General features: G+C 36.9%; 1 protein-coding gene across 1 annotated transcript in view; it reads right to left on the bottom strand.

Moving 5' to 3' along the window:
• TRDN (triadin) overlaps window positions 1-14,311 on the bottom strand; it is a 218,789-nt gene that overhangs the window by 37,888 nt on the left and 166,590 nt on the right. Inside the window, exon 29 of the mRNA XM_050973020.1 lies at window positions 6,473-6,502. Coding sequence (XP_050828977.1) covers window positions 6,473-6,502 — 30 coding nt within the window. The remainder of the gene's footprint in view (window positions 1-6,472; window positions 6,503-14,311) is intronic.

Below are 14,311 nucleotides of genomic sequence, written 5' to 3'. Positions count from 1 at the left end.
AATTAATTGACTTTTGAAAAAATTGACTTTTTCCAGTGTGCTACTCAAATTAACATGGTGATTAAAGTAAAGGGCTAATGACTAACTTCTAGAGGCATAACATACTGAACCATCTTTGTTCCTCATGAAATGCTGCTGATCACTGCTTTTGCTTTAATTACCACTCTGCAAAAGTACATTACTACAAATGATGTCTGTGTAGATAAGAAAAAGGAAGGTAGATTGACACTAGAAGAACGATTCATTCTGGAATTGCATCTGAATAGAATACCTCTGAGCATTCATTTGCACACATCTTTGTGCAGAGCAATAAAGTAATAGTTTATCCCACGGGGAAATTTTTAGCCAATTAAACATGTGTTGTGTGGATATGCAGGTGTTCAAGCATATTATGCTGATTGACAGATGTGCTTCTGACGTGATGCCAATATATATAGGTGTTATACCTAACTTACAGTAACAACCCAGGCTACCAATTACACAGAGCACTCTTTCTTCAGAAATCACAGCTGCTTCATAATCATTAAAACAGGAGTTTAACTGACTCCAGTTTTTGGTAGCAGGGTCTGAATAAATTACTGTTGTACTTTAATGCAACTAAGAGCAATTAACACAAGTTGTAATCATAACTGCAATTGAAATGTTACGCCAGGTCTATCAAAATGAATAGTTTTGCAGGTTTGTTATTATATAAGACTTGAAAGAGTAATCTCAATTTGACCTTGAATAGATTAAAAAATTGAAACCAATCAAGGTTAAAACTGATTGATTGTAAGGTTTTGGTTAAATACTACTAAGAATAAAAGTTTAGGCATTTTTTGAGAAAAACATGGATGCAAGGTAGCTTCACTGGTTTTATGTGCTTCAGCTGTGAGTGCTCAGAGGTTAGCTAGATAAACATGGAGATTTCACCTTATTGTTAAAATGTCTAGATTAAATATTACCATTAGATTCTCCATCTAAGTATGGTAAGAGTGAGTATTCAATCAGCTTTTAAGATCTACAAATTACGTGCTCCTTATTCTCACTTCTCTTTCAATGTCAGGTTCTTAAAAGAGAGGGAAAGTTGTTAATTAGCAACAAACAATCCTAATATTAATTGACGTTTGTTTTCTGTTCCTGTTACTAAACCTAAACTATGTTCCCTGTTATTATTAGTGAGAAGTATAAATATCTCCAGAGGAGCAAGTAATTGCATTCTGACAGATACAAAACAGATGAAACACTTTGCAGATGCTCATTTCTCTCTATCAGCCCTAAACTGAGACTTGGATGAACAGTTTCAATGTAGATTTACAACTTTAGACATTAGGTTTGCATGAGGTAAAGTTTCGTAATGACTACATTAATCTGAGTATCTAAAAAAACTCTTAAAATTTATGAATTCAGTGAATGGTCATGAGCTTCAGACAGTCATTCCTCTACCTGCTTATATTGAATGGCCATGTCTTATCCCACTGAAACATCTGCAACATGGGAAGTTCTGTCCATCACTAAACAGAGGTTGTACAGATCATTAAGTCTCACATAACCCTGTAAAACTGACATAAATTATTTATACCCCTAAGATAGCTGAGACAAGGCAAGCAGAGGTCAAGCAAATTTCAGTTAACTGATTAGTCTTTTCAGATAATTTTATTTATTTAATATAAATTATCTCTTCATCAATATTCCTTGAAAATGCTGGGGGCTTGATATTTTAGTATGGGAAATCAAAGCTCATTAGTGCATGGGTAGCCATCTATCAAATTTAAAACATCTTTATTCAGGAGTGGATTGGCATTGAAAAACATCTTGTTTCCAGTTCAGAAACAAGACTCATGTAGAGTGTTCTTCAGTAAAATCACTTTATTTAACTCTTAATCTGATGCAGGATGACAATATTAACTTCAGTTTGGAAGATCCTTTGGGCTCCATCTTGTGGCTATTTCAGTGACTGTTTCCTTTGAGAGAGCTGCCTGCCTTCAGCTGGTCAAAATATCACCAATAGTTTCAACAGCATATGGCTGTATTTATTGTTTATTGTTTTCTAGTATATAATACAGAATTTTTGACCCTCTTTTAAGAAAATGGTTTTTAAAGGATTTGTAATGATTTGGGGTTTCTAATCCCCTTTTTTAGAACTAAAAGTTCTATTAGGAGTGTGTAATACACTTTGCAGTTACAGAATCAGATACTCTATTTTCTTATCCTTTAGCTCTTGCTAGAAAATGATGTCATGAAGCTGAGATTCATCTTGAACCAGTGGCATCTGCAGCTGAGCAGTAACCCCACGCTATCATGACCACTTGTTTTATAAATAAGATGGTTGAGTTCCAGTTTTTCTGGTCAATTACAAAACTAAGCAGTTCTGAAATCCCCCAGTTTTGGTTTGGTTTGGGTTTTTTTCAGTTTGGAAACCATCTTGATTTTTATATATATTGAAAAGGGATGCCACTGTGCCTTGGCCAGTTTATTCCACCCTCTGTATGCAGAACAGCAGTTTCCAAGCCATATCATTACAAGGAGTACTAGAAGGAAATTGTACTTTACTGAATTGACAAAAAGTTGTAGTTTGGAGCTTGAATGTTCATGGCTTGCCCATTTTTTCCTTTTGTTTGATTTTAGCTGCACTCAGATGTTATGCACTTTTTACACCACAATGCATTTATAGAGAAAAAGTCTAAATGTGATCCCACACACTCTCCTGTCAATTTATTTTGATGAAAATTGTCACATGAATATGATTTTCATTTTGCTTTCTAAAAACCAGTAAATAAATTTAAGAACAAGGTGTCAGAGTGTAAATGCTGAAAATCAGAATGGAGTGTTGCTACTGACAGGCAACCAGGACCTGCATCTCACTAACTTACAAGTCTTCATAATATCTGACTGTAGGCAGTCTACAGAGCAGGTGAGACTCAAAGAGGTCTTGAGTTGGGTGTGCTCTCAGGAGCAAGGCAGAGTTTGCTCTCTGTCTCCTGCTCATTAGCTCCAAGGAGGCTGGAGAAACCAACTCCGTGGCAGCTCAGGTTCATGAGTCACTTCAAGAAATGAGAGTGTTCTTACACATACTTGTGAGGATGAGCAACCACAGGGATTGTGTCATGGCTGAATCCTGTTTGGTCCACTAGAAACAGAGATACAAAACAAGACTTTCTGACACTGACTGGAAAGACAGCTCACTCCTCATACTTGCTTGACATCCCCTACTCAGTCCGTGTCCTCTATTGTCAGAAATAAATAGGGTATGGGAGGTATGAATTGAAATAAGAAATTCTACTTTATGCAGAACTAGGAAAACTTGAACTTTTCTTTGATCTGGCTCTGTTCCAAACAAGGATTTTTGTAACCCTCTGTAGTTATAAAATATTTTTGAAATATGAAAATACTCTTTTGGTTTATGGAAACAAAAATAATTATTTGTATTTCTTTCATTTTAAAATGGCAATTACATGTGGCAAAAATGCTGAAATAGTTCAGCATGTAACATTTCTGTTTCCTGTTTTCCGGAGATGCCCTGGAAATTATGGGATTTATATCACTTCAGCAACCCCTGGGTCTATTTTAATTAGTTTGAGTCCTTGCTCAGATGCTTTTAATTATTAGCAAGAGTTAAAAAATTTTTGTGTACTGGCAGCCAGATTTGCTGTCAGGAAATTTAGGAAGTGCCTTCCTCATGCAAAGGTTTACTGCCTCTTGCCCTTTTGGAATTGACAACATTCACAAATTTCTGTGACAGCTTCTCTATCCCACACATGCTAAAAGAAGGCATGACATGATGCTGGAAGGTAAAGCTGCCCATTTTCTAGGACTTTGGTCACAAAGTCCTAGAGACCCCACCTTTGAAAGAGAAATAGTGAATGCCTAAATTTCATGCATTAATTGTGCCTCAAGGTTCCTGTTAGTATCATCCATATTTGGAGAAATCAGCACAATATGTAATCTTTCCCCATCCTAATTTTGCTCTTTTCTGTCTCTTGCCAGCTCCTTCAAGTCTGATTTATGCTATGCACAGAATGTACCATTGACTGAACGCATCATTCCATCTTCTTCTCTTTTATGATGGCTTGTCACTCTGTATGGCTCATTATTCTTGTTTCTCTAGATGAAGGATGTATTTGAATAAGACAAAATAATTGGAGAAAGCTTCATGTAGAGTACAGTGTGTGTGCTGTATGATTCACAGGAGAAATGGTAAAGTGTTGTTTGAACTGTGCGTGCTACTACCACAATATATTTTGGATAATGAGCCAGTCAATTTAGAGCTCTGCCTGGCTACTTCTATTATTTTTGCAGCTGTGCAAAAAATACTGTATCCTTAAGCAAAACCAGTGAACATTACCCTATTTTTATTGCCAGTCAGAGGAATACACATGCAGCCTAGAGCAATTTCTTGCGACAACTGAATAAGCAGAAATAAATAAAACCTTATCATATTTGGAGTTAGTTAGTAGCATGCAATATTTTCCATGTGGGGCCTGCAGAAAAGGGGAAGCTAGATGAGAAAGCATGGCAACTAAAGCATGGCATGTTCATTTTTTTGGAAGAGACCTTATTACTTCTCTCCAGTTTTTCAGCTTAGCCTATATCTACTAAAGGCATGAACATCACTGAACCAGTTTGCCTTAGTCACTGGAAGATTTCATTTGTCTGGCATTCTTTTTCCCTAGAATCACTACCTTCCAAGCTGAAAATGTTGGTTATGATCTCAGAAAACCAGAGGGTGGTTTAATCAAAAAAATAAATAAAGGGATGATAATCATAAGAATGACTAAAACTGAATTTCAGTTCATACTTCCATGTTTCTGTGAAATAGGTTGGTGGTAACCAGCAGGATGAGATACAGCCTGAGGTGCATGAAAGTAGCCTACACACACTTGTTGCAAAATCCTTTCAACTATGAAATCAAAGGAAATTTTTTAAAGCAAAAGAAATATAGAAAAGAAAATGAAATAGAAAAATCAATCTAACTTCAAAGAATGTTCCTGAAAAATGCATTTTTCAATCACTTTTGGTGGCGAAGGTTTTGAGTAAGGGGGAAGAAAATCCTAGCTGGTGGAAAATGAGCACTAGGTGTTTAAAACAAATTCCCTTGGTATCCTTCTGTAAAAGAATGGGTCCATAATCTGACAAGGGTGAGAGAAATAGCACCCTTAACAATTACCTCTGGCTCTGTTCCTTTCCATCAAGGATGTAGCAGGTCTTTTTTGAAAACTGCAGACATTTTGATATCTGAAAACCAGTGGCTCTATGAGTAGCTGCCAGTTTTCTGATTCTCCATGCTTCATGTGCTACCTTTCACGCCTCAGTTGTTGCAAATTAATCTTTGGACAAAATATCCTACTTAATACCTATTAAGCATGGTTGTTTTTGATAACTGAAATTAATTTTATTGTTCTGTTAAAGACATGCAGTGAAATTTTGGCCTCAGTGGAGTGAATGGGAATTTTGCCACTAACATCAACACAGCCAAGATTTCACTCATGAGCTGATAAAACAGTTGAGACTATAATTTTTTTTTTCAGTTCAGTTAACAGCTCTATACAGGGATAACAGAAAAACCCCAATAAATTAGTAGGATTGAAAATGTCTTCATGTACAGGTTGGCTCCATTGTACACTTATGTGAACCATAGAATTTCCAAATGGCAAAAGACAAGCCCTTACCCTCCCCTCCACCAAATCTCCCATCAATAATAATGAGCTATTTTTTTCTCATTGAATTAAAAAAAAAAATCCCGCATAATCCTAAAAATATATAGATATGTTCTGAAAATGTTCCCATTGCTCTATTTAGTGAGAAAGAGAAGATTTATAAGCCTGGTACTTAATAAAGTTGAACAGATTAAAAAAAAATATCACTTCAGTATTATTTTTGCTGTCTAAATAAAAACAGAAAATTAGGAAAAAAAAGTTTTAACTCAGCAAATCTTATTCTGAAAGACAACACTATAAATAGATATTTAGGATCTGATAAAAACATATTTATCTTTAAATAAAAGTAATATTTTTTGTTCTGATTTAGGGCAAATTTTTCCACTGATCTGTTAAAATATCAGAGAATGACTTCAGCAAAGGTTACATGCAAGCTCCATATATATGAGGAAAAGAGGAAATTAAATGTGCCTAGAAAAGCAACTTCTGCCAAGAACAAGCAGCCAGGTCAGCATGCATGGTGCACTGCAAGTTTTGGTCTCTTTGACAAATCCTAACGTGGTAACAAAAGCCTTTCATTTTCCTCCCAGCCAGAATGAGGAAATGTCTGACACGGGTCTGTATTGGCCGGTTTTAAAAAGGAGCTACCAGTAGTGGAAATGACAACAGTGTTATCACAGCAGGAGCAGATAAAGTTGGCCGATGGTAGCGCAGGCGGGGCTGCATGTCATCACAATGCTGTGTATCATGGCAATTGTATCACTGAACGAAAGAAACATTTCTCACAGCAGTCGCAGCCTGAAAGATGTTTCAGTCAAGGGAAAAGATTGATTTACCTTTCTTCTCCCCCTCCTTTTTCACTGCAGCTGAAACAGAAAGAAAAAAGACAGTGTTTTCAAAATTGAAGTTAATAGCAGTATCAGTAAAAATAATTCAAACATCTAAATGGACATTTGTATACATGTATCAAATCACACATATATTATGCCATAAAGCAATAAATTTCTTTGCCAGATGAGGAAACATTTCCTCACAGACACCCAGCTCTGCTACTGATGAAAGCATATTCCAGCTTTCTACATTCTCCCAAATAATTGTAGTCATGGTCATCCTTCCTCCCTGACACTGATAATGGGAGAGAGTCATGGGTTGAATATTTCAAAATCAACAATGAAGGAGTTGGATAGATTGAAATGGGAGAGAGTCATGGGTTGAATATTTCAAAATCAACAATGAAGGAGTTGGATAGATTGAAAGGGGTAAGAGGAGTATAGAGAAAGGTTATGAGACATCATCAGTTTAAGAGAAATGTTTACTTTTTTGCTATTAGAAATTGCAGTATTAAAAATATCCATAAAATAAGAAGTAAAAAACTGCCTGAAATTATGTTTCTAAGCCTATGCTGAATATCAAGACTTTCAAGACTTGATTATCCAGCAATCCCCCCTCTAAATCCCACAGCATGAGTGTTGTGGGAAAGAAAATGGGAAAGAGACTGGAAGAAAACTGGTACTTTAAAATTTAAATCAAATTTTAAAAACCTGGAATTAGCTCCTCACTGGAAGCTGTGGTGTGTGCCCAATACTCAGACTCTGGAGACAGAATAAAAGTCCCCTAAAACTCAGCCCAGTATTCCAATAAAACCTTGCATACATCTACAAGTGCTGTGAAATCATAACAAAATTTTATTAAAAGGGATGAGGTGTCTAAAATGAGAGTTACCTGCATTTACAGATGACTGCTGCAACTCTGAAGGAGATGAGCCAAGCTTATTCTTAAATCTCTTCAAAATCCATTCCCTAGCCCACATTTATAGGACTGAAACTTCAAAAAATGTAGTTACAGATGTCCCTTTATTTTGAAATGTCTGTTAGAAGTGGTCTTAGTAAGCCTCTGCCTTAGGCTAGCATTTGCAGGCAAAAGAAGAGAGAGAATTAAAATTCAGAGCCTGTACTTCCCCGAAAAGGGTGTTCAGCACCAGGCTGCCAATATGAATGGATCTGATGTGGCACTGGAACTGGAAATGAAACAAGCAGAAGGGTAACTCTGCAATTATTGGATAATGTGCCCTGAAATCAAAGATCATGAGGTCAGAAGACACTCCCTAGTAGTTTCAAATGTTCACATTTTGTGTGCTCATCTCTGTGTCTTCAGTGCTCTTGAAATGAGAAATCATTTTACTTCAAACTGTACATTTGGATAAAACAGATCAAGAAGGAACCAGCTAAACCTTGAATTACTAAAATGCTATTTATCAATGGCTTGTGGAAAAAAAATTCTGATTTCACAGATTTTTCATGTTTTCTACCACTTACCTTCCTTTGAGAATTAGATAAATTTTAAGCATCTCAAGAATGTGCTTAAAAAAAGGTTTCATAACTAGAATCGGTGAAAATCTGGCACAAGGTTTCTGGGATCTGGTCCTCTTTGGAATCATTTCCCTTTTTTAGGTAATGTCTGTATCAAAGCTGTGTTGTGCACATTTCACAAGCTGTGGTTACAGCAGATTGAGTAGTTTTTACACCCAAAGTTTGCTATAGGGGCCACAATGACTTTTGGAAGGCATACTTATATAGCCACTTGCGGTGTTTTGAAGTGACTCCCAAATCAACAGGTGCTCCAAATATTGAGACTCTGGGAAGGGCTTATGGGTGAATGTGCAGTGCACCTCTGGGCTCCTCCTGGCTGCCAGCTCGTGGGATGTGGCTAAGTGTGCTTCTGCTCCCCAGGCAGAGCAGGGCCCCTCCATGCCTGCTACTGCACTCACAGCTGGCCAGCTTCTGTTACCATGCTATTATATCCTGTTGGGACATCTGCTGGAATTTTCACCTTGGCCACAGTCTCTCTGATGGGATGTACTGTAAATACTCAACAAATCTCATGAGACAGAAGAGGCCTCATTCCCACCACTGCAGCCAGTAGCATTGCTCTGGTCAAATCCTGCTACTCGAAAGTAAACTGATAAGGAATAAATGAAAAAGGGAAGAACACTGTCCTTTACATTGCTATTTCAGAAGTTGAGCCATGTGTCTGAATCTGAAAAACAGTAAAAAGATAGATAGTTTACCCAAGGATCTTAGTTTGCAGGTGATAAAAGGCCAGATTACCTGCTGAATAATGTATGGTAGCTGGGGAGGGAAGGGCATGAAACAGAGTGATGAACTAGAAAATGTGATGCTCCAATATAAGAGATGCTCTTGGCCATTTTCTTTTTACCTTGATTATTTGGAGAAAGAAAAAAAAATTGAGCCAATTTGTTTTGCTCTGTGCTGAAGAGACTGGTCTTGTAGTTCTTGAATTAAGAATTTGTACACACAAAGCTATTCAAAGAGGACTCTATTAGCAGCCTTAAATCACAGTCTGTCTTTTCTAGGCCTGTCCAAATCCAAACATACTTTTTCAGTTAATATAGATAGCATACAAAGCAAAACACATTTATCAAGAATATACAAAAACCGTGTTCTGGAATTACAAGTCTAGATTGACAACAATTCCAGAAACCAGAAATGAGCATTGCCATATTTTACGTTTTGAGAATAGGTTGAAGCAATCTTTACAAGCCATGAAGGACCTTGTAGGACTTTGTTCTTTTTTTGTGTAGGGAGGGAAAAGAAAGGTAAATTCCAGTGGTAGAAAGGTCAGAAAACTGATAATGCAGTAAGTATTTTCAAGGAGGAAAAACATTCAAGTTTAAGACTGTTGTATTATTTCAGGCTTTTATCAGAAACTTGAACCTCGATCAACAGCAGTCCTTAAATCTCATACATAGTGGTGTTTTCAAACAACTTTTTTTCTGAGCTGTTGAGCAAACACAAACCTTTTCAAAATAGTGAAGATATCTTGAAAGCAGCAAAAATCATGAAAAGATTGGTTCCTACTCAAAATCAGTTCATTCTATGTAGCTTTATACCCAGAAATACCCAGAAACAGATATTTAGTCAAATACTGTCATAGAAGTGTCTTCTTCTACAAATCCTCCTTTTATTTTCTTATAAGAAGCAGTTGGTTTCCATCCTGAAACAGGAAGTTTAACTTTATTTCTAAATGTGTAATAATTAATTATGAAAACTACATTTCCATACAGATATCCAGTTCCTCTGTGTCATTTCCAAAGAGCCCTTGACTTAGATTTGTGATTTTCAGTCTTATCATGATCATACTAATTAATCTCCGAGGAAATCTTGAATCCTTCCCATTTCACTTTGTATGAGACTTTTGTTATTTTTCCTAGCCCACTCCAGTGCCACATTATCATGTAAGGGTTTTGTACACAACACTCTAGACAAGATGCAGCTTTGATTTATGCAATAGCTTTAGAATATTATATGCTTTTTTCCTAATGCATTTGCATATGGAAGAGAGTTTTTCACTGACTTGTCTGCAGCAATACTTTGGTACTTTCCTGGATTTACACAGTGAATTTAGAGATAAATATTCCTTTAATATTTTCCCTCCACCACATATTTCATTATGTTTATTGACACTAAATTTTCTTTGACATCATGCTGTCTGTTCCCCTCATAAATTCAATGTACCACAGCCCCTTCTTATCCTGAATTCTTTAACTGATTTTGTCATCTGAAAATTTCATTACATTGCTATTTCTATCTAATCCTGTTAATTAAGGAATATAACATGAGTCCAGACATGTAATCATAAGCAAGTATTCTGTAAACAAGCTGCAAGATGAAAATTAATCAATTGCTCTCCAATTCCTGACCAGATATTTATTTTTTTTAATACTGTAGGTCTTAGGCAGCAGCTCCTTGGCTTCTGCAGTAATTTTTAAAATGAAACTTTAAAAAGCTCTATTTAAAACATTAAATAAATGCTGTGCTTATGACTTTATTAATTTATTGGAAACAGTTATTACTAAGACATAGTTTCCATTCTAGATAGAACACATGCTGGAACTTCCAGATATTTGGTTTTGTTATTAATTTAATTACGAATTCACCAAATTTCTGACAAATTTTTAATTTCTGAATAACTCTGGAGTAATTTAAGTGTATTTGCCCTGACACGGTAACTGTTTTGTCTGAAAGTAATCAAAGTTTTGGCCAAGTTCTTATATTTATTTTGCTTATAAACCTGTAAGCTATGGTGAAACATGATCAGTACAAACTCATCCCATGTGTCAGGTACTCTGTGATAACTGTTCATAGGCGTGCTGTAATGCTGAAGTGAAAACCACCTCATGTAGACAGCTAGAGCAAAGCATCTGGCATTCACTGAGTTGATACTGTCTTTGCCCATCTCACCATAAATTGTCCATCTGTTCATAGCTTGAGAAGAAGGTACCGTTTTAAAATATTTAAGAACCATATACAGTGATAGTTCTCTCTCAGACCTTCTTAGAAGGTATTTTCTCCTCCTCTTTCAGTCTTTTTGAGTTCAAAATTTCTCTTATTCATGTCAAGTGAAATCTTACTCATGTTAACAAACCTCAGTTAAAAGAATCAGTATAGTGAGTATCAGAGAGGAGAATTTAGCTTTTAAATTGTCTAGAACTTCTGTTATTTAGAATGATTCTCATTCAGTAGTAGGAAAAACCTTTCCTGCCCTTTTCCTCCTTTGGTCCAGATTTTAATGAACAGTTTCAGAGAAATAAGCTCTTATTCAATTATATTCATGCATTTTATCACTAATGGGGAAGAATTATGTTATAGTTGAACTCCCTCATAACCTGCCTATCCCTTTTGCCTTAATTTGTAAGACATAGCTGCTGACCTACTAAGAAAAAAATTATCTGCTAGATAACCCCCAAAAGTTTACAGTGTTTTTTTCTCTTTATCACCAGCAATGCCTTAATGAGAATTGTCTAGAAGGAAAGTGTGTAAACTCTGAGTTGAATTATCAGTATTCACACTGTATGGATTATTAACCCCATGTGTTGGATCTGGCTATGATAGGGTTAAATTTTACCGTTGTCAGAAGGGAGCATAGCCAGGACCCAGAGGTAATTCTCTACTACCTCACATCATTTTCTGGGGATGGAGATAGAGATGGATTCCAGGTTGGTTAGGTGGTGGACAGAGAGGTCAGTTGTTAGTGGTTCCACAGGGAACATTCACATGTGAATCACTTGCTTTTCTTCTTGTACACTCTGCCATTAATACAGTTGCTGTTACTGCTCATTGTCCTTTTTCATTGCTGTTTCCAGCAAATTTTTCTTATTTCAACTCACGATCTGTAGCTTTTGGGCCTCTAATTCTCCTCTCCAGCCTACCACGGTGGGGGAGTAAGGGGAAAGTGACTGAGCAGTGCGTGGTTTGGAGTGCTCCAGTAGGAACCCTAAATTGAGGAATACCATTCCTAAAACACCACAGTCCTCTCTCTGAAATGTCACTTGGTAGAAGAGGCAAGAGTATGGTAATATTCCTAAACAAGTTCCCTTTGAATGTGTATGGAGCCTGGTCCAATGCAGTTGGGGCCATAAATCCAGAGGGACTGTGACACACTTGGGAACTTGTGTGAGCCTCATGAAGTTCAACAAGGCCAAGCACAAGATCCCACACATGGACTGGGGCAATCCCAAGCACAAATACAGACTGGGCAGAGAATGGATTGAGAAAGCCCAAAGGAGAACTATTTGGGGATGTTGGTAGACAAGTTGTTCAACATGACCCAGCAATGTGCATTCACAGAAATCTAACCATGTTCTGGGCTGCATCAAAAGCAGTTGGGCCAGCAGGGAGAGGGAAGAGATTTTGTCCTACTCTGGTGAGATCCCACCTGCAGTACTACATTCAGTTCTAGCGACCACAACTTGAGAAGAGCATGAAGAATTCCAGTGAATCTAAAGGAGCCATGAATATGATTAGAAGGCCTGAGCATCTGTGCTACATAGACAAGCTAAGAGAGCTGGGTTTGTTTGGCCTGGAGAAGAGAATTTTTTGGGGACACCCTCTAACAGCCTCGAATAGCTGAAGCAGCATAAAAGAAGGAGGGAGAAGCACTCTTTACAAGAATATACAGTGACTGAACAAGGGGAAAAGGAAGTAGCTTTAGATTAGATATTAGGAAGAATTTTTTTACTGTGAGGGTGATAAGGCTCTGAAATAAGTTTTCAGAGAAGTTTTGGATGACCCATCCCTGGAAGTGTTCAAAGTCAGGTTTGACAGGGCTTTAAGGAACTTGGTCTTGTTTGATGTGTCTCTGCCCATGCCAGGGTGAGTAAAACAAGATGATCTCTCCTAATTTAAACTATTCTATTAGTCTATGAGAAAAATGGCCATAAAACAGAATAAGCCTGTTTCTGTCAGCTCTTGAGAAGCAGATTATCCCAGTCAGAGAGAATCCCAGTCAGAATTCTTGTTTCTGATCTAAAATAATATGTGAAACAATAATATTATGCATCAAGAATTTTGATTTATTGCATAAACATGCAAAAATAAAAAGTTAGATTTATTTCTGGGCCCCTCACTTCAAAGAGGATGCTGAAGTTCTGGAGGGTGTCCAGAGAAGGGCAATGAAGCTGCTGAAGGATCTGCAGCACAAGTCTTATGAAGAGCAGGTGGGGGAGCTGGGGGTATTTAGCCTGGAGAAAAAGAAGGGTCAGGAGAGACCTTACTGCTCCCTACAACTGCCTGGAAGGAGGCTCTAGGCAGGTGAGGGTCGATCCGTTCTCCCAGGCAACCAGAGTCACAACAAGAGGACATAGCCTCAAACTGTACCAGGGCAGGTTCAGATCAGACATCAGGAAGAATTCTTCACAGGAAGGTTTACTAAGCACTGGATGGTCTTCCCAGGATGTTCAAAACACAACTGGAAATGGCAGTTTTCTTGTTGAAAATTAAGTGTTCTGTCTAAGGTTGGATTCAATAATCTTGGATGCCTTTTCCAGCATAAATAAGTCTGCGAGTCTGTGATTTTGTGATTCAGAGGATTTTTCAGGATGCTCTTATGGAGTTCTTGTTGTATCAGCATGTAGCAGCATGTAGCAGTCCCTAACTCCAGGAAATACCTGAAGTATCTGGAGGTGACACTTTTATTTACACACCTGTTTTTACTACCAAAGTGTATTTCTACATACCTATGCAGATGAATATTATTCAGCTTGAATATTTTCCTTAGGGAAAAGTAATAAAAAAAAATCAAGTATCAAGCCATGAGGACAGCTTCACACTTTGTGGTTTGCCATAAAACATACCTTATCTTTATGTACCCTATTTTTTGGAATTAAAATTTTAACTCCCTTTTTTGTTTTGGTGTTCATTCATATTACATATGTTACTTCTGTTCTTTTTTCCTTATTTTATATAACCTATTGAAGAATATTTACAGAGAACTGCTGACTCAAAATGGAAATTTTATACCTGCTGTTATGACTCAGTCTTAGTTAAAAATGTGTCATTATGTTAGTCTGCCTTTTAAAGCTCTGGTATTTTCTTGAAGTATTTCTTACAGACAGTGTGAAGCTATGATGTTCTGTAATGGATGGGTCATTTGAACAGGCTGATATTGAGATTTTTATATATCAAATCTATCTACCTTACATTTTAGTTCTCTATTAGTTCTCTCATATTAGTTCTCTATTTTACATTATAATTCTACATTGAATTTCTGTGAATTTGATTTTCACATTTCAGAGATGTACTTTTCATAACAAAGGGATTACACTGAGGCCACTTCTGTTGTTGCAATTTACACTGGATTTGACAGATTTCTGTAAA

This window comes from Serinus canaria, chromosome 3 (genome assembly GCF_022539315.1).
Source record: "Serinus canaria isolate serCan28SL12 chromosome 3, serCan2020, whole genome shotgun sequence".
NCBI lineage: Eukaryota > Metazoa > Chordata > Aves > Passeriformes > Fringillidae > Serinus > Serinus canaria.
Note: the sequence above shows the minus strand (reverse complement) of the source record. Positions and strands in the feature narration are given on the sequence as shown.